This window comes from Callionymus lyra, chromosome 18, assembly GCF_982586985.1.
Source record: "Callionymus lyra chromosome 18, fCalLyr1.hap1.1, whole genome shotgun sequence".
Classification (NCBI taxonomy): domain Eukaryota; kingdom Metazoa; phylum Chordata; class Actinopteri; order Syngnathiformes; family Callionymidae; genus Callionymus; species Callionymus lyra.
In genome coordinates this window covers 17,531,250-17,552,998 of record NC_141835.1, presented here as the reverse complement: position 1 = coordinate 17,552,998, position 21,749 = coordinate 17,531,250, and the positions used below count along the sequence as shown (strand labels likewise).

General features: G+C 43.6%; 1 protein-coding gene across 1 annotated transcript; it reads right to left on the bottom strand.

The window, feature by feature from the left end:
- Window positions 1–8,853: 8,853 nt before the first annotated feature.
- Window positions 8,854–15,575, bottom strand: LOC148060776 (gap junction delta-2 protein). The gene is made up of 2 exons (XM_087780046.1): window positions 15,217–15,575; window positions 8,854–12,055 (listed from the first exon to the last, which is right to left on the bottom strand). Exons 1-2 carry the CDS (start codon window positions 15,285–15,287, stop codon window positions 11,212–11,214), a joined length of 915 nt encoding a protein of 304 aa, XP_087636172.1. The 5' UTR covers window positions 15,288–15,575; the 3' UTR covers window positions 8,854–11,211.
- Window positions 15,576–21,749: the final 6,174 nt, after the last annotated feature.

The following is a 21,749-nucleotide window of genomic DNA, read 5'->3' as shown; positions in this document are numbered from 1 at the left end:
ATGTGTGTCTGTAAATGTGTCTGTATGTGGGTGTTTGCAGTTGTGTTTTTGTAGCTGTGTGTCTGTAGATGTGTGTCTGTAAATGTGTCTGTATGTGGGTGTTTGCAGGTGTGTTTCTGTAGCTGTGTGTCTGTAGATGTGTGTCTGTATGTGGGTGTTTGCAGTTGTGTTTTTGTAGCTGTGTGTCTGTAAATGTGTCGTAAGTGGGTGTTTGCAGGTGTGTTTTTGTAGCTGTGTGTCTGTATGTGTTTTTGAAGATTTGTAGGTGTGCCTGAAGCTTTTGTGTTTGTGTTTTTAGTTTGTGTTTGTAATTTTGTGTCACAGGACGAGTCGACAAGTTCAGCTCAAAGTATGGGTTTGTAGGTGTGTCCTTTGTGTCTGTAAATGTATGTCTGTAAGTATGTCTGTGGCTGTGTGTTTGTAAGTATGTATTTGTAGGTGTACGTATGTTTTGTCTGTAAATGTGTATTTGTAAGTATGTGTCTGTAGCTTTGTGTCTGTAAGTATATGCCTGTCGTGTTCTGAGATTATAACTGTCTCTGTAAATGTATGTATGTAAGTGTGTGTCTGTACTTTTGTGTCTGCAAGTATATATCTATAAGAGTGTCTCTGTAGTTCTGTATCTTTAGGTGTGTGTCTGTATTTTGTTTCTAATTATGTTTTTCCATGAGGAAGACCAGTGACCAGGTTAAGCTAGGGTTGAGGTGGTCTGGACTACGGTAGCTGATCTCGTTCTGACTCACTGGACTCAACTGACCCGACAGCCAAGAGTCAGGTCACAACACTAACTCTCAGCAGCACAGTCACAAGTGTGTCTCCTCCAGACGACTGAATAATGCACCTCAGATGATACAAACATTTTGGGCTTCTGCTCGTCGTAGTAAACTCTGCATGATTTATCAGACGCCACAGACAGATGCTGCCGGGAAACAGCCGCGCTGACGGCGCCTGGAATGAGGTCAGAGGAGCCGAGGAGGCTGATGAAGTAATGTCTGGAGAAGAGAGAATCAGATCTACATGTGGACCAGGACCAGGACCAGGACCAGGACCAGGACCAGGACCAGGACCAGGACCAGGAACAGGAACAGGAACATGAACAGAACCAGGACCAGGACCAGGACCAGGACCAGGACCAGGACCAGGATCAGGTGGTTCTTCCACAATGCGTCAAACTAGATCACATTTTAGACTAAACTTATCAACTCTGACCAGTCGACAAGTGACCCACCAACACACTCATTAGAGTTAATGGAAACATGAATATTTTATACACACAACTCACTCACTCACATGACAAGACTACATGCAGACACACAAAAATGTGTGAAGCATCTAATAAAAGATGTGTCTGCAGTTGTTTGTTTGTAGGTGTGTGCCTGAATGTTTGTGTCTGTAGCTGTGTGTCTATACGTTTATGTCTGTGTGTTTGTAGGTATGTGTCTGTAAGTGTGTGGTAGTAGATGTCTGTCTGTAGTTTTGTGTCTGTAGTTGTGTGTCTGTAAGTATATTTCTGTAAGTGTGTGTCTGTAGCTGTGTGTCCGTTAGTGTTTGTTTATAGGTGTGTGTCTGTAGCTATGTGTATGTACCTGCTATTGGCAGTATATGTCTGTAAGTGTGTTTTTTGAAGTGTGTTTATAAATGTGTTTCTGTAAGTGTGTGTTTATAATTGTTATGTTAAGTGTGCGGTTTTAGTTGTGTGACTGTACGTGTGTGCCTATAGGTGTTTGTCTGTAGTTGTGAGTTTGATTGTGTTTGTCTGTAAGCGTTTGTCTGTAGGTGTGTGTCTGTATTTGTTAATGTTCTCAAATTGTGTTTTTTCATGAGGAAGACCAGATCAGAGACCAGGTCTAGCTAGCCAGGGTTGAGGTGGTCCGGACTCTGGTTGCTGGTCTCAGTTGGAGGATCCCTGCCGTGTCTCCGGGCGCCTCAGACTGATGATTCCGGCTCTTGACATTCCGTGTGCGTGTTCTGACTGTGCTGGTGTGTTCAGTTGCAGAGTGGTGCAGGGAGGGGGCGCCGCAGGGGGGCAGCTGCTCTCTCAACTTCTGTGTTTGGAAGGAGACCAGCTTGTCTCCAGCCGAGCCCCCAGAGGCCTGAGCGAGGAACTGCAGTGAATCAGCTGGTGCAGCGGCGGCCCCGAGGCTGAGGGGGCGCCACTGCTGCAGGGAACCAGGAGCTGCATGTTCCGACGTTCCCTGAAAACAAGGTTCCCTGACAGCAGCAGCAACACACACATAAGAAGAGAGGACCAGGAGAAGTAGACGGGGGTCAGGGGTGAGGTCCTGAGGGGGAACTTCTTAAGTGTATTCACGATCAATGGACCGGCTCCACTAGCCCGGACTCATTAGACTCTTTACTTCTCGTTACCATGGAAACAGCTTCAGGCCTACATCAGACCCCGACACCCCGAAACCCCAGAGTCTGAAGTGAACTACAGATCAGACCAGGACTGGAGGGACTGATCCTGCTCAGCAAAGTCTCACACTGTTGATGAATGGATGAACTGAGGTTGCCGTTTAACGTATGCATGAGTGAATGAATGAATGGTAGTTGTTAGAGTGAAACGTTTAGTTTATGACTGAGAGAATGAATGGATTATATAAATATAAGGAAGGATGAAATGAGGTGAATTTAGGAAAAGAAACAAGGAAGGATGATGAACGGATGAAATCATGAAACTGTGTAATGATGCGTTGTTTGTATGAATTAATCATCAATTAATGGGTGAACGAATGAAATGGATAGTTTGTCATCATTGGCTGTATGAATGAACGAGTGAGTGAAGAGGAATGATCGTTAAACGTAAAGATGATGTACCACTATAAAATGGATGAACACATGAATGGAAGGGTGAGTGCGTGAGCAGGTAGATGATGTAGGTTGGAATCAATTAATGAGTGAGGTAAACGAGAGAAATAACAGATGGATGAGTGAATAATATGCTGAGAACAGGTTGACTAACAAATGTTGTTCATGATGAATGGATGAATCTGAGTAAATTAAAGACTACAAATGCATCATGAAACTCAGTATCAATTATTAAATGCAATTCATCCATCCATCCTCCTCATGCGTTCATCATCTTCTTCGTCAATCCTATTTATGCATTTCTCATCTTCATCCATCCATCCTCCTCATCCTTTCATTCTCTTCCAGCATCTACATGTGAACAATTGTCTGCAGCTCCAGCGGTGAGACAGTGATTCAGGGAGCGAGTGGGGGATGGGCGAGAAGGGAGGAGAGGGGGAGGCGAGAGAGGGAGGAGGAGGGCAGGTTCAGCAGGAGTCCAGGGTTTAACACGGGCAGGTACAACAACATGTCGTCTTCCAATTAAATTGTTTGTCTGTCGTCGCACCTCCATCCTCATCAGCCGTTCATCCGACCTTAAGCCTGTCAGATAGAAAGTGGATGAAAGGATGAACTAACATTTTACACAAGGTTTGAAGAATACACGAATATTCAAAATAATACATTTATAAATTATGAGCAGGGGATGAATGTATGAGCCAATGAACGTGAGGATGACTCAATTAATGCATATATTTACATAAATTATGTTATTATGCTCCGGCTGCACAAAAATCTGCACGGCGACGCAGATTTCCCAGCATGCCTCGCGTCGCCTCATGAGAGAGTGAGTTACGGCGCCCCTCCGCGGGTTCCTCTGTATCGCTACAAGACCACTTGGCGGGCGAAAGCGTCCGTGTCTGATTAAGACTTGTCAGCCATCGATTTTTATTGGCCGTGTAATGGAGCTGAACCCAAACGTTTATCAGGAAGCGCTAGAGTGTTCTACAAGAGATTAGTCGATGCAGGAACAGCTAAGTGGCTGCAGGAAGTCCGAGCGAGCCGGCGAGAGGAGAAAGAAATGCTGAAGCAGCAGTCTTCACTGCAGACCTCCAGAACACTGAAACTCATCATGACCCTGAAAAAAATGTAGTCTGGAAGATGGAGGGATGAATGGTTGAAGGGATGACTGGTTTGATACATTGATGGATGAAGGGTTGAATGGATGGATGAATGGATGGATGGATGGATGGATGGATGGATGGATGGATGGATGGATGGATGGATGGATGGATGGATGGATGGATGGATGGATGGATGGATGGATGGATGGATGGATGGATGGATGGATGGATGGATGGATGGATGGATGGAAGGATGGATGGATGGATGGATGGATGGATGGATGGATGGATGGATGGATGGATGGATGGATGGATGGATGGATGGATGGATGGATGGATGCTTAAATGGTTGAATGGATTGATGAATGGATGGAGGAATAGTTGAATGGAAGAATGTATGAATGAATGGTTTAATTAATGGTTGAATTAATTTTCAGATGGCTGGGTGGTTGAATGCATGGGTGAACGAATGGCAGGAAGAATGGTTGATGGCGTAGATGAATGGATGGAAGAATGAATGGATGAGTGAAAGGATAAATGGATGGACGAATGGATGATTGGATTGATAAATGAATGGATGAATGATGACTGGATAGATGAGTGGCTGGATGAATGGATGGTTGAATGAATTGATGAATGGTTGAATGGATGAGTGGCAGGATGAATGGATGGAAGTCATACAAACATGAAGGATGAACGTAGGAAAGAAGCGTTTAAAGGATGATGAAAAATGGACAGATGAATCTGTGAGTAGACGGATGAATTGGTCTCTAGAAGGCATGAATGGATGAATTGATGAGTGGATGGATCAATGTATTAATGGATCAGTGGATTGATGAATGGACGGGTGAATTATGACTGGATGGATGGATGAGGGGATGAACGAATGAATGGTTGAATTAATGGTTGAACGGTTGGATGGATGAGTGGCTGGATGAATGGATGGTTGAATGAATGGATGAATGGTTGGATGGATGAGTGGCTGGATGAATGGATAGTTGAATGAATGGATTAATGGTTGGATGGATGAGTGGCTGGATGAACGGATGGTTGAATGAATGGTTGGATGGATGAGTGGCAGGATGAACGGATGGTTGAATGAATGGATGAATGGTTGGATGGATGAGTGGCTTAATGAATGGCTAGTTGAATAGATGAATAGAGGTCATAAAAAGATGAAGGATGAATGTAGGAAAGAAGCATAAAAAGGATGGTGGAAAAGAGGACGGATGAATCTGTGAGTGGACGGATGAATTGATCTCAAGAAGGCATGAATGGGTGAATTGAGGACTTTTATCAATGTTAACGAATGTAGAGTTAGTAAGTGGATGAGGAAATGACGGATGAAAGAGTGAATGACGGAGAAGAAAACTCTCGAGACTCTTGAAGCTCTTTTCTTTGCTGACTCATCACTCATTCATAATTGATCTCGGTGACATCACAGATATCACATGTGGTCCGTGACCTCCAGAGTGACCTGCAGGTGAAAAGATGAGTCAGCAGCTCAGGTGCTGTCTGTCTGACAAATCTGTGTTTAATCCAATAATCCGAGGTGAAAATGGATGAAGTTAATCTGCAGACCGTCAGGCACCAAATTGTTATCCTTCTCTGCACCAAATCTGCCGGCGCGACCCAGACAGCACCGAACCAGACGCACAAATCCGCTGTTTTTTGCTCTTGAGTTCTTCAAAGTGTTGTCGCGAGTCTTCGTGACCCGAGTGTTCGCTCAGAGTCACCAACTTATCCTCGTCCTCCCACTCGTGGACTCACTACAGCCGCTCCGTCTCCACGACGACGGCGTATCTGCTCGTAACACGCGGCGTCACACGTCTGCGCCGCGGCTAGCGGCTAATTCTGGCCCAGAGGATCAAACAGAACCGGAGAATTCTGCACAAAAGAGCGCTCCGGGCCTGGTTCTGGCTCCGGCCAGAGAGAATCAGGGCGACACGGCGCTTTTCAGAAAGTATTATGGGATTTTCTTTCAGGTGGAAGAAGGAAGAGCCCGGCTCGGTTTTGCTGCTTCTCATGAGTTTCATGAGTGACTTTCAACACATAATGAACAGCGATCACATGATTAGACATTTATTCACCCTTTCATGAGTAGAAAAACATCGACTCACTCTTGGGCTCGTACCTTATATCGCTTTCTATCTCACTTCTAGTCCCACTCTTTATCCAATAGTTCGTCGTGTGTGTCTTTGACTTGCAATTTATCTCACTCTTGGTTTTCATGTTACTCTTGAAATCACTCTTCATGTCACTCTTGGTCTTACCTGTTTCTTGGACTAAATCTTAATGTCACTATGGTCTCACTCTTCATACCACTCACATTCTCACTCTTCATGTTACTCTTGGTCTCACCTTCCATGTTACTCTTGAACTCACTCTTCATGTCACTCTCGGTCTCGCACTTCATGTTACTCTTGTTATTAATAGTAATCTCACACTTGATCTCACTCTTCAGCACATATTTGGTCTCACCCTTCAGGACACAATTGGTCTCACTCTTCATGTAATTTAGTTTCACTCTTCATGTCCCTATAGGTCTCACTCTCCATGTTACTCTTGGTCTCACCTTCCATGTTACTCTTGAACTCACTCTTCATGTCACTCTCGGTCTCGCACTTCATGTTACTCTTGTTATTAATAGTAATCTCACTCTTGATCTCACTCTTCAGCACATATTTGGTCTCACCCTTCAGGACACAATTGGTCTCACTCTTCATGTAATTTAGTTTCACTCTTCATGTCCCTATAGGTCTCACTCTTCATGTTACTCTTGGTCTTACCTTTCATGTTACTCTTGAACTCACTCTTCATGCAACTCATGTTCTCACTCTTCATGTCACTCTTGGTCTCGCACTTCATGTTACTCTTGTTATTAATCTTTGTTGACACTATTGATCTCACCCTTCAGGACATAATTGGCCTCACTCTTCAAGACACAATTGGTCTCACTTTTCATGCCACTCATGTTCTCACTCTTTATGTTACTCTTGGTCTCACACTTCATGTTACTCTTGTTATTAATCTTAATGTCACTCTTGATCTCACTCTTCAGCACATAACTGGTCTCACTCTTCTGGACACAATTGGTCTCACTCTTCATGTGATTTAGTGCCACTCTTCATGTCCCTCTTGGTCTCACCTTTCATGTTACTCTTGAACTCACTCTTCATGTTACTCTTGGTCTCACACTTCATGTTACTCTTGGTCTCACACTTCAGGTTACTCATTTCTTAACGTCACTCTTGATCTCACTTTTCAGGACACATTTGGTCTCACTATGTATGTAACTAAGTCTCACTCTTCATGTCCCTGTAGGTCTCACTCTTCATGTCACTCTTTTTCTCACTCTTTATGTTACTCTTTTATCATATTTCTTGTTACTCTCGAGCTCACTCTTAATGTCACTATGATTTCAGTAATTTTCTCACTCTTCATGTTACTCTTGGTCTTACATTTCCTTTTACTCTTGTTATTACACTTAATGTCACTCTTTATCTCAATCTTTGTGACACTTTTAGTGTCACTTTTCAGGACACAATTGGTGTCACTCATCATGTAACTAAGTCTCACTCTTCAAGTCACTCTTGATCTCACTCTTCATATCGCTCTTGGTCTCTAAGCTTTCAGTTGTTTTGTTTCAGGCTTAACTTACTCTTGTGACTTTTCTGTTGATAATATTGATCACTGAGTCGTCGACTCAACATATTTTTCCTGTTCCTTGTTTATTTTCTATCTTCTCTGGTAGTATTTATTCTGAAATATTTTCAGTTTCACTCTGGTGTCTCACTCTTTGTCCTTGATTATTGGCTTTCAGTTTGTGGATCCAGCAGAGGTCTGGTCTCTCCTTCTGCAGAAAAGTACGTAAACTCTTTTTTTCCTCGCGTCCGCCAAGTCCCTCCAGCTCCTCCCTTCGCTACTCTCCCCCGACCTTCCCCGTGCTGACGGTAAAGAAGACGTTATGACGACGTTACTGCAGAGGTTTCCCATAATCAGAAGAACCTTCTTGACCTGCACAAGACCTCAGAACACGTCAAGGTCCTTTCACCAGAGAAAAAACTAATAATAAATGTATTTAATTTGTTTTCCGAACAAACGCGGAACCTAGTGATGTCACACACACTCAAATCATCTGATCCTCAAAGTCAAAGAATCTTGTGTGACTCTTTTTAAACATATATTATCGGTTGTAGTTTAAGTTTAAAAAAATAAATAATTTAACATTTCTTGACGTCCTTTAAATAAGAATTTCTTTGATGGGATAAAACAACAGGAAGATGATGTTTATGGTATTTTCCGACTGCCAAAGCGCAAATGAAAAGTAAAAACTAAATTATATTTAAATTAATCGAAATATGTTGGAATGGAAAATGATATTTTCACTTTATGTTGTAATTAATTAAATTATTAAAATAACTTTATGTAGGCGATAACATTTTTGAACAGAATTATGCTAAAGTTTGTTGCATTTCTTGACTTTTTAGTTTTAATAATGTTTTTTTCGCTGACACAAGTGAATATCGTGGATTTTTTTAAATCGATTTTTGATTTTTTTTTTTTGTTCTGTTTATGGCTCATGTTGTAACTGTGATGATATAAATATAATATATTATAATAACATATATATATATAATCTTATTTTACACCCAAAAAATATTTTTCGTCTCACACTCTCACATGTTAACATATCTTTCCTAATAACCCTAATATTTAAACATTTTTTTGTAAAAACATTAATTTAAAAATCAATATAAAATCATCATGTTGTTGACAGAAATATATTCTTCTAGATTTAAAGAAATATGTATTGATTATTTTTTTCATTTTACCTTTTAAAATATTCTGTGGATGCACTGATACACCTATGAACACGGAAACACACACACACAAACAGGTACGAACACACACAAATATTTTTGGTGCACATGAAGTTTATTTCAGACAATGTGATTGTTGATCTTTTATTTCGGTTGTCGTACAATTTTAAAAGCGTTCTATAAAACTGTAGCACCAGAGTAGGTATCTGTGTCACCCCGTTAAAAATGTCTTGTGCTGTTTCACATGTGTGTGTGTGTGTGTGAGTGTGTGTGTCAGTAAACAAGAGCTGCACAATACACGAACAGAACCGCAACACAACTCACTGCGACGCCTCAAACCAAAACACAAATATGAGGATCGAGAAAGAAACTTAAATCTTCGTCAGCATGTTTTCTTAGATGAAGAGATGGAGACTCTGATTTGGTCCCAGCATGTGCAGCATTACAAGGTAGATTGAAATTCATCAGTGGATGTTTGTGCCTTTTGATTGGTCCATTGTGATGATGTCATGAAAGCTAAATCAGATGACTCACTAGCTAAATTTTAGCGGAAGCTCTCGTGTACGCCCCCTGGTGGCCTGCGAGTGATTTTTGCGTATTTATTTATTTTTTAATCACATACATCTCAGACGTTTTGGAACATTAAAAAAAGACAGCGTCAGAGAAAAAAAAAACAACATAAAAGAAAATCAGATATAGATTCTTCAGAACGATTGACGATCAATAAGTTGTGTCGGAAAATTTTTGGTTTGAGTCTTTTGGTCAATCTTGCATATTTTCCAGCGAAACATTCCTTCGAGACACTTTGATATAGAAACCGACAACATCTCCGACAACATTTTTTTTTTTTTATAGTAAATAATAAACACAGAGTTTAACAGCGCCCCCTGCCTGTGACGTCATGACAGCCTAACACAGCTTGTACGTATCATGCAGCTCTGACTGACGTGTGTGTGTGTGTGTGGTGTGTGTGTCATAGTTATATTCATATCAAGCAGTTTTTCTCTCCGTCACATTCCGACCAAACAAACCAGAGAAGCGTCATAATTCTGCGTTAAAATCACAACAAACATTGAAGCCGATAGAAAACCGTGAGTGACTCTCGGCGTCTATACAGGTTTATATACTGTGAGTTACAGAGATATACATGTCTATGTACAGGTATGGCACTTGATTACACACAAACAGAAGAGCAGAGAGCAGCGAGGACGTCAGCAGACTGAAGCGATGGAACATTGCTTAAGGTCAGTGGTGCAACCGAGGCCACGACGAGAACAGAACCGGACGCTGATGAAGCCCGGAGCCACAGGGTCAGATGTTCAGTCCACAAATGTCTCCAAGAAACAGTCAGCACGTTTTTGGATCAACCTCTCTGGTGTTCACCTCCGTAGTGCAACTCTTTTTTTTCTTTTTTTTTTTAATGTATTCACTCTTCTCACCACCCAGGTCAGACAGGAAGTGGGCGGAGCTTACGGGTCACTTCCTTTGTATTGGTCAGACGTTGTGTAAAGAAGGCGAATTCAGGGGACAAAAAGATATAAATCCCCTTTATATATATATATATAGATATATATATATAGATGTATATCAGAAGTTGGTCACATGAAGAGCAAAAGAAAGTGTGGAAGTAAAAAAATGTTGCGTCAAATTGTTGAGTTTTAAAAATATATAAAAAAAATGTTTTGTTAATTTCAAAGTTTAGTTGTTTAAAGCTGAGTAAAGTTGACTTTTTAAACTCTGAAAAAATAAAAAAGATACAAAAAATATTTCTGAAAATCATTTTGTAACGAGTTGATGTTGAGGTTTTTATATTTAAAAAATACAAAAGTTTAAAAGAGGTCTTTAATGAAAAAAGAAGACAAACCCCTGGACATGGATATTTTTTTTAAGTAAAGAAAGAATAAAAAAAATCATTTTAAGGCAAATAAAGTTTAGCGCTGAAACATGTAAGATTACACGAATAAACATCGACATCGTATCAGGAGCTGCTGCTCGACTAGTCCAGGCTTTACGGTACGGATGGTCCGCGCTAACAGCAGTGAAGCTAACATGCTAGTGCACCGACTCGCTCCGATTTCACTTTGAATTTTTCTTTATGAATCAATTTTGGATGTTAAAGTTTGAATCTTTCTGCTTCTGAAAGTATCGCCATGGAGGCTGAATATTATGGTATGTTGGCTGAACTAGAACTTGAATTCTTGATTCCAGTTTGTCGCTTTTTATGTTTATGTTCATTACAGGTTTGGACCCGGAAGTGACCCGTCAGAACCGTCGGCCGACCGGACCTGCCGCGGTATCTTGGAACGGAGCAGAAGAGTAAATGGGTGAACACGTCAGAGTAGAAATGTTTGTAAAAAGTTGCATCAGTAATGGCGTGGAGGGCGGGGGGAGGGGGGGTCGGGCGCAGCCCACGCTCGAGTCCTCTCGGAGAAATCAGGAAATAAAAAAGAGGGCGTTCGGGTCGGTCCGCCTTCTGATTACACGTAGGCGGAGTCACTGGACTGAGTGCGGCCAAAGTTCGGCACGCTCATCCTCGGCAAGTCCTTGTTTCTGATCTCGTAAATGGACTTCCTGCGGGCCTGCACGCCCCGGACCGCCGTCTTGATTTTCCTCCAGCCCAGGTGGTTGAGTTCGGCCAGGTTCAGGATCACGCAGAACCCGCTGACGGCGAACATGAAGACCAGGAAGACGGTCTTCTCCGTGGGCCGGGAGACGTAGCACTCGACGTCTTTGATGCAGGGGTAGCGGTCACACTCGTACACCGACGGCACGTTGAACCCGTACAGGAAGTACTGGCCCACCAGGAAGCCGATCTCCAGGGCGTTACGGAAAACCACCTGGATGATGTAAAAGCGCGAGATTCCCTCCTGGCGCCGCATTTTGGACTTTGTAGTTCTCATGGCGGAGTTGGGGATCTCCTTGACCTCCAGGCAGTCGGGCTCGGCCTCCTTGGTGGAATTCTCGGTGTTCTGCAGGACCCCGTTGATGATGGTGTTCTTGATCTTCTTGCTCTCGTCCCTCTTCAGCGAGTCCTGGTCCTTGTCCAGGGTCAGGTAGACGGTGGAGTAGCGCCGCTCCTTCTGCTTGGCCGACTGGTGGACGGAGTAGGTGATGAAGCAGAGGCTCGGCGTGCAGACCATGATGATCTGGAAGACCCAGTAGCGGATGTGGGAGATTGGGAAGGCCTTGTCGTAGCAGGCCTGGTTGCAACCCGGCTGGAGGGTGTTGCACACGAACATGGTCTGCTCGTCATCGTAGACCGTCTCCCCCACGATGGCCACGATTAGAATCCTGAAGATCACCACCACCGTGAGCAGGATCCTAAAACAACAAGCACACGCAGCAGCACGTGAAATACATGTAACCTACCCGGTCTGAGGGGTTCTGAGGTGCTGTGCGGTTCTGACCCAGTTCGGTTTGTTCACGTGAAAAATATCTTTGGATTTTAAGTGAGCAGATCCTGCCTTAAATATGTTGACGTTGTGTTAAAGATGTTTTGAGAGTGGTCTTGAGGGCTGCTCGGCTCTGATCCAAAATGTGAAGTTTGGAAGATTTACTTATTTAGTTTAACAGTTGTTTTCTTATTTTCTTGTAGTTTAACCATTTTATAATCAAAGAAAAACTTCACATACATTTATTTTTAAAATACATTTTTTTGTTTTCCTTTTTCTCCAATGATCTGAACTTTCGAAACTTTCTACATTTAAACATCTACAGAGACAAGATAGAAGATCCTAAATTGCTTTTAAAGCACATTTTAAGTCTTTTTTTCTTTTAGAGGTCCGGTTCTGACCCATCCTTTCATTATTTTAATTGTCAACGTTGTTTGTCGAAGAGTTAAAGTTCGTAGGAGCTGTCCGGTTCTGACCCACAACCCTGAGTTGAGAGAGAAAGTTGTGATTTTAAGAGGGATTCGTTTTAACATACAATTTAGTTTTGCTAGTTAAACAATAGCTTGTATTGAGTTTTTTTTTTAGAACGTTCTGATGCTTTTTATCGTCAAATCGTTAGTTAAGAGCGCTCGTGATGACGTCAGTGTACTGGAGCTGTCCGGTGCTGAATGTACTTGAAACCAGACGCACTATGAAGAGGAGCTGTCCGGTGCTGAACCGGGCTCACCGGCTGCTGTTTTTTTTCTCTCCATCATTTTTTGTTCGGAAAATCTCTCATTTCAGTTTTAAAACTTAATTGAAGGCAAAGACGATAATGTGTGTTTAATAAATTTGTGTGAGAGATTCAACTGAACGACCCCCCCCCTCCATCCCCCTTTTTAAACACAATTTCAGATGGCGACGAGCTCAATTGAACCTGAGCAGATGATGATAGAAAAAGAACATTCTCTGAAATATTTAACAGTGATTTGTGCTTTACATATTTCTTTTAACGTTGTTTTCTTTGTGCTTCTTTTTTAATCTTTCCTTTCGTTCGTTGATTACGTTTTTAATATACTGACTTATTATTATTTTATTTAGTAAAGTGAGAAAAAAGTGGGTATTTTATGCGTCATTTGAGTTTTATAGTTATCAGCAAAGATATTGTCGCACAAAACTTGTTTTCCTTTTATCTTGGTTTTAAAAAGAAAACGAATCCTGTTATTTTAATAAAGAATTAAACAATCTGCATTTGTGTTTGAAACTCCTTAGCAACACTCGAATTTCACTATTTTAACGAAATAAATCAACGATCTTGCACCATGAGGAACAGAGCGCCTCCTACTGTTGCTGGTTGAATCATATTCTGCGGCACAAACGATCAATAAGTGGTGATCAAATTACTGCGACTGCTCAGCAGTTGGAATGGATTGAATGCGTTTGTGAATATTAAAAAAAACACACTTCGAAAGGATTTTCATGATAAGAATTTTAGTTTAAAAAAAGTCTTTTTTATTTTACTGACCCGTGCAAGTCACTCTCTGAACTGCACTGTCAATAAAACTGTATTTTTTTGTGGTAAAAATACGAAAAAACGATCAACTACAGAATGTATTTAATAAATGATTATTAAGCATTAAGTAAAGAGAATAAAACATTTGTTTTTACCTTCTTAAATGTTAATAACTGATGTTCTCTGGACGAACACCTGAATGAAAATTGAGTAATGTTTTAACGAATGTAAAATATATATCTTTTTTTAATTTAAGGAAACAGAAGGATGGAAATAAATAATTCAAAAATCGAGTCTGCAGAAGCTCTGGTGTGAATAAATAAACCTCAGGAGTTCATAGACTGTTTAAGGTCCTCACGGGCCTGCCAGATAGTGAGCCTCTGCGTCAAACCTGCTGTGAGGAAGATTCAAAGAAGATTCGTTTTTTTTCGTGTATCAGTAAGATCATCGCCTATTGTGCAACTTTTCAGGAAAAAAAACAGGTGAACAGAAAAATATTATTTTTCAAACATGCGTTAACTTCGCTGCCAAATAGTGAGCCACACACCAGCATGCTTAATAATAAAATAATAACGATACGAATGTCAGAAATAACTTAAAAAAAACGTCCGATAATAACTGCACGATCATCTGTTTGTTTTCAGATATGAATAAAAAGAAACATTTACACAACATTTAGAACAAAACGAGGTTAAAATTAAAGAAAAAAACAAAACAAAAACATATTTCCTTAAAGTTAAATTGAATCTCAATACTCTAAAGGCGAGCGATCGATATTCACTTGCCAGAGATTATTTCACATCTGCATGAACCTAATTTACAAAATAAATAAATAAATAAAGTTAAAACCTCCATTTTTAATCAACCCGTTCGAATCACGTGAGTTGCGGAACAAAATGATTAAATAAAAATCTCAGTGTGAGTGTTTTTTTTTGTGTGACTAAAAAACAAAAATCTTTCAATTTTCCCTCTGGGATGGATTACTCCACCTGCAGCTCCAGTCGCACCTGCATCATCCATGAGTGATCGTCGTGGATCGGATCGATTAGACACGTTTGTTCTTTGATGACCTTCAACACCTGTTATTAATTATTGATCATGGATGACCCTGCGGGTGATTGACAGGCTCGGTTCTGACCCAGAGTGGGTGCTTAAATCACAGACTTACGATTCCGGCTTTTATTCTGATAATCTTCTTTGCTTGTGTGCACACCTGCTATAACGAGGCGGTACCGGGATGGACCCGGTTCCCACCTGGAGGCTCGGGGACTTGTTACTCGGGGTGTGGGGGCGACGGGTGGTTCCGGTCTTACCTTGTCTCTGATTAAATAATCGCATCGAGATCAAACCGCTGACAGCGACCACAGACCACCAACAGACAAAGACCGCCAGGTGGGCTCTAGTGAGTGGCCCGGTCCAGACCCGGACCCGGGCCGACGATGGGGGTCCACAACACAGACACGGAAGGCGGATGGATGGGGGGAACCACAGGAGATACTCCAGGCACAAAGACAGAAACGGGGGGCTGGGCACCATGCTAAAGACGATCCTGGAGGCTGCTGCGGTTCTTCTGGGCTTGGTTCTGGCGCTTCTCTTACCTGCCGATCATAGTCGAGTGCTGCTGGACAGCAGCCTCCAGGAGCCTCTCTAGTATGGTCCATTCCCCCATTTCTAAGCATCCGGAGCAGACGCGGGCACAACTGGGTGAATCCTTTTCCAAGAAAAAAAAAGGGGTTAGAGTCCCGGGATCCCGCTAAAGGTCGCAGTCCGAGCCTGAGAGTCCGGTGCTGGTCGCGTTCAGCAGAAGAAGGAGCGCATGGGTCCCCGCCGTCCTCGCCGTGCGTCGAGCGCGCAGTGCCAGAGCGCGTCCTGCCGAGTGTGCCGAGCGCTCCAGACTCCGACTGGTCCTCGTCATGAAGGTTCTGGAGCCCACCGAGCCCGCCCCCCTGCTGGGTCGATCTCCAGAGCAGGTTGATGTGCCGCTGCTGAGCCGGACAGGAGGCTGGACTTAATGTCTTGCCAGCGTTAATCCGCCTTTAAGTAGTCCCCCCCCCCTCACCCCCCTCACCCCTCCTCGCCTCACGTCGGCGCACTGGAGCACCAGGGTCCCCAATTCAACAGTCTTTTTAAACAGTTGAGAATTGAACCATCCACCTCTTTCTGTTTAAGAGTTCTTTCTCACACACTCACCTGACTCGCTCAGGTAGTCAAGACCCAAATATTTGTTCAGGTCCGGGATCCCGTCACACACACACACACTCACACACACACACACACACTCACTCACAGATCAGTACTTATCTGTTTATTTCTGTGAGTGTGTGTATCTGTGTGTGGCGGTTGTTCAGGATGATTCATAAAGTCGAGAGTCTGAGTCTCCTTGAGGTGGGTCTGGTTGGTCCAACAAAAAGTCAACAAAAACACAAGTCATGAAGGTCGAGACACTCGCCAGCAACAACACAACAATAACTGTTACGGCGGTTGAGACACTCGTCAGCAACAACACAATCACAACAGTCATGGAGGTTGTGACACTCGCCAACAACAACAAAACAACTACTGTCATGGTGGTTGTGACACTGGTCAGCAACAACACAATCACAACAGTCATGGAGGTTGTGACACTCGTCAACAACAACACAACAACAACCGTCATGGTGGTTGTGACACTCGTCAGCAACAACACAATCACAACTGTCATGGCGGTTGTGACACTCGCCAACAACAACACAACAACAACTGTCATGGCAGTTGAGACAATCGCCAGCAACAACACAACAATAACTGTCATGGCGGTTGTGACACTCGCCAGCAACAACACAACAACAACTGTCATGGTGGTTGTGACACTCGCCAACAACAACACAACAACAACTGTCATGGCGGTTGTGACACTCGCCAGCAACAACACAACAATAACTCTCATGGTGGTTGTGACACTCGCCAACAACAACACAACAACAACTGTCATGGCGGTTGAGACAATCGCCAGCAACAACACAACAATAACTGTCATGGCGGTTGTGACACTCGCCAGCAACAACACAACAATAACTGTCATGGTGGTTGTGACACAAGCCAACAACAACACAACAACTGTCATGTCGGTTATGACACTCTTCAGCAACAACACAACCACAGCTGTCATGACGGTTATGACACTCGTCAGCAACAACACAACCACAACTGTCATGGCGGTGGTGACACTCTTCAGAAACAACACAACCAGAACTGTCATGGCGGTTGTGTCACTATTCAGCAACAACACAACCAGAACTGTCATGGCGGTGGTGACACTCTTCAGCAACAACACAACAACAACTGTCATGGCGGTTGTGACACTCTTCAGCAACAACACAATCACAACAGTCATGGAGGTTGTGACACTCGCCAACAACAACAAAACAACAACTGTCATGGTGGTTGTGACACTCGCTAACAACAACTGTCATGGCGGTTGAGACACTCGTCAGCAACAACACAATCACAACAGTCATGGAGGTTGTGACACTCGCCAACAACAACAAAACAACAACTGTCATGGTGGTTGTGACACTCGCCAACAACAACACAACAACAACAACCGTCATGGCGGTTGAGACACTCGTCAGCAACAACACAATCACAACTGTCATGGCGGTTGTGACACTCGCCAGCAACAACACAACAACAACTGTCATGGCGGTTGTGACACTCGCCAGCAACAACACAACAATAACTGTCATGGTGGTTGTGACACTCGCCAACAACAACACAACAACAACTGTCATGGCGGTTATGACACTCTTCAGCAACAACACAACCACAACTGTCATGACGGTTATGACACTCGTCAGCAACAACACAACCACAACTGTCATGGCGGTGGTGACACTCTTCAGAAACAACACAACCAGAACTGTCATGGCGGTTGTGTCACTATTCAGCAACAACACAACCAGAACTGTCATGGCGGTGGTGACACTCTTCAGCAACAACACAACAACAACTGTCATGGCGGTTGTGACACTCTTCAGCAACAACACAATCACAACAGTCATGGAGGTTGTGACACTCGCCAACAACAACACAACAACAACTGTCATGGCGGTTGAGACACTCGTCAGCAACAACACAATCACAACAGTCATGGAGATTGTGACACTCGCCAACAACAACAAAACAACAACTGTCATGGTGGTTGTGACACTCGCCAACAACAACACAACAACAACCGTCATGGCGGTTGAGACACTCGTCAGCAACAACACAATCACAACTGTCATGGTGGTTGAGACACTCGTCAGCAACAACACAATCACAACAGTCATGGAGATTGTGACACTCGCCAACAACAACAAAACAACAACTGTCATGGTGGTTGAGACACTCGTCAGCAACAACACAATCACAACAGTCATGGAGATTGTGACACTCGCCAACAACAACAAAACAACAACTGTCATGGTGGTTGTGACACTCGCCAACAACAACACAACAACAACCGTCATGGCGGTTGAGACACTCGTCAGCAACAACACAATCACAACTGTCATGGTGGTTGAGACACTCGTCAGCAACAACACAATCACAACTGTCATGGCGGTTGAGACACTCGTCAGCAACAACACAATCACAACAGTCATGGAGATTGTGACACTCGCCAACAACAACAAAACAACAACTGTCATGGTGGTTGTGACACTCGCCAACAACAACACAACAACAACCGTCATGGCGGTTGAGACACTCGTCAGCAACAACACAATCACAACTGTCATGGTGGTTGAGACACTCGTCAGCAACAACACAATCACAACTGTCATGGCGGTTGTGACACTCGCCAGCAACAACACAACAATAACTCTCATGGTGGTTGTGACACTCGCCAACAACAACAAAACAACAACTGTCATGGCGGTTGTGACACTTGCCAGCAACAACACAACAATAACTCTCATGGTGGTTGTGACACTCGCCAACAACAACACAACACTAACTGTCATGGTGGTTGTGACACTCGCCAACAACAACACAACAACAACTGTCATGGCGGTTATGACACTCTTCAGCAACAACACAACCACAACTGTCATGGCGGTGGTGACACTCTTCAGAAACAACACAACCAGAACTGTCATGGCAGTTGTGTCACTATTCAGCAACAACACAACCAGAACTGTCATGGCGGTGGTGACACTCTTCAGCAACAACACAACAACAACTGTCATGGCGGTTGAGACACTCTTCAGCAACAACACAACCAGAACCGTCATGGTGGTAGTGTCACTATTCAGCAACAACACAACCAGAACTGTCATGGCGGTGGTGACACTCTTCAGCAACAACACAACAACAACTGTCATGGCGGTTGAGACACTCTTCAGCAACAACACAACCAGAACTGTCATGGCGGTGGTGACACTCTTCAGCAACAACACAACCAGAACTGTCATGGCAGTTGTGACACTCTTCAGCAACAACACAACAACAAGTGTCATTGCGGTTGTGACACTCGTCAGCAACAACACAACCACAACTGTCATTACGGTTATGACACTCTTCAGCAACAACACAACCACAACTGTCATGACGGTTATGACAGTTGTTAGCAAAAGCATAACAATAACTGTCATGGCGGTCGAGACACTCGCCAGCAACAACACAACCACAACTGTCATGGCGGTGGTGACACTCTTCGGCAACAAAACAACCACAACTGTCATGGCAGTGGTGACACTCGTCAGCAACAATACAATCACAACAGTCATGGTTGTTGTGACACTTGTTAGCAACAGCATAACAATAACTGTCATGGTGGTTGTGACACTCGTCAGCAACAACACAACCACAACTGTCATGACGGTTATGACACTATTCAGCAACAACACAACAACAACCGTCATGGTGGTTGAGACACTCGCCAGCAACAACACAAGCACAACTGTCATGGCGGTGGTGACACTCTTCGGCAACAACACAACCACAACTGTCATGGCAGTAGTGACACTCGTCAGCAACAATACAACAACAACTGTCATGGCGGTTGTGACACTCGCCAACAACAACAAAACAACAACTGTCATGGCGGTTGTGACACTCACCAGCAACAACACAACAACAACTCTCATGGTGGTTGTGACACTTGCCAACAACAACACAACAATAACTGTCATGGTTGTTGTGACACTCGCCAGCAACAACACAACCACAACTGTCATGACGGTTATGACACTCTTCAGCAACAACACAACCACAACTGTCATGGCGGTTGTGTCACTATTCAGCAACAACACAACAACAACCGTCATGACGGTTATGACACTCTTCAGCAACAACACAACCACAACTGTCATGGCGGTTGTGTCACTATTCAGCAACAACACAACAACAACCGTCATGGCGGTTGAGACACTCGCCAGCAACAACACAACCACAACTGTCATGGCGGTGGTGACACTCTTCGGCAACAACGCAACCACAACTGTCATGGCAGTGGTGACACTCGTCAGCAACAATACAATCACAACAGTCATGGTTGTTGTGACACTTGTTAGCAACAGCATAACAATAACTGTCATGGTGGTTGTGACACTCGTCAGCAACAACACAACCACAACTGTCATGGCGGTTGTGACACTCGTCAGCAACAACACAACCAAAACCGTCATTGCGCTTGTGACACTCGTCAGCAACAACACAACCACAACTGTCATGGCGGTTGTGACACTCGTCAGCAACAACACAACCAAAACCGTCATTGCCGTTGCGATACTAGTTAGCAACAATACAATCACAACAGTCATGGTTGTTGTGACACTTGTTAGCAAAAGCATAACAATAACTGTCATGGCGGTTTTGACACTCGCCAGCAACAACACAACCACAACCATCATTGCGGTTGTGACACTCATCAGGAACAACACAACCACAACCATCATTGCGGTTGTGACACTCATCAGCAACAACACAACCACAACTGTCATGGAGGTTGTGACACTCATCAGCAACAACACAACCACAACTGTCATTGCGGTTGTGACACTCGTCAGCAACAATACAATCACAACAGTCATGGTTGTTGTGACACTTGTTAGCAAAAGCATAACAATAACTGTCATGGGGGTTGTGACACTCGTCAGCAACAACACAACAACAACACAACAACAACTGTCATGGAGGTCGAGACACTCGTCAGCAACAACACAACCAGAACTGTCATGGCGGTTGTGACACTCGTCAGCAACAACACAATCACAACAGTCATGGTTGTTGTGACACTTGTTAGCAACAACACAACAACAACACAACAACAACTGTCATGGCGGTTGTGACACTCGTCAGCAACAACACAACAACAACACAACAACAACTGTCATGGCGGTTGTGACACTCGTCAGCAACAACACAACAACAACACAACAACAACTGTCATGGAGGTCGAGACACTCGTCAACAACGTGACTCTGCTGCTCTGATCCAAATAAGCGAGTTCTGGAGGCCACAAGCGGCTCGAGCACGACGACACAAAAGGGCAGAGAGAGTTGTGAATCATATGCTGCTGTCACATGACCCCGGGCTCCCCCCCTCCCCCATACGTAACAGTCGGTGGCGTCCGCTGTAAGCCTGACCCACAACCTCACTTTAATGAGCCCGGGACCCTCGCAGGTCCGTCCTTGTGACAAGTCAGTGCTGGGAAACCTGCAGCGGTTCAAGTGCCTCACGCCTGACGGGCCAATCAGAGCAGAGGCAGAAACTTCCGTCTCCTCCTTCAGTCAGATTGTGATTAGTTGACTCTGGAGGCCAAAGGTCACTTTCTTAAAACATGTGCAGAGATAATCTTCCGTTACTATGATGAGAACTTGAACTTGGATTCTGTGTGTGGATGAGCTAAAATAAACTTGAATGATTGGTTGACATTTTCCATGTGTTGAACAGGTGAGTACATTTTTGACAGGTGAGTGTATTTCAACAATTCTTTGAGTGATGCAGTGAAGGTGTGGAGATGATTTCAAGAATGCAGTGATTTGGACTGGACTGAGTTGTGGAACCATCAGAACCTGAGCAGGACTTCATCAGTCAGTAAAGATGATCAGAGCCGAAGCTGCCCAGGAACAAAAAACTTCCTTCAAATGGAGGAAAAAAAGAAGAG

Excerpts from the sequence above, each read along its gene's own strand:
- LOC148060776 (XM_087780046.1), bottom strand. The coding sequence starts at position 15,287 with ATGGGGGAATGGACCATACTAGAGAGGCTCCTGGAGGCTGCTGTCCAG. Across the intron at positions 12,056-15,216 it reads CACTCGACTATGATCGGCAG|GATCCTGCTCACGGTGGTGG; the intron begins GTAAGAGAAGCG and ends TTGTTGTTTTAG.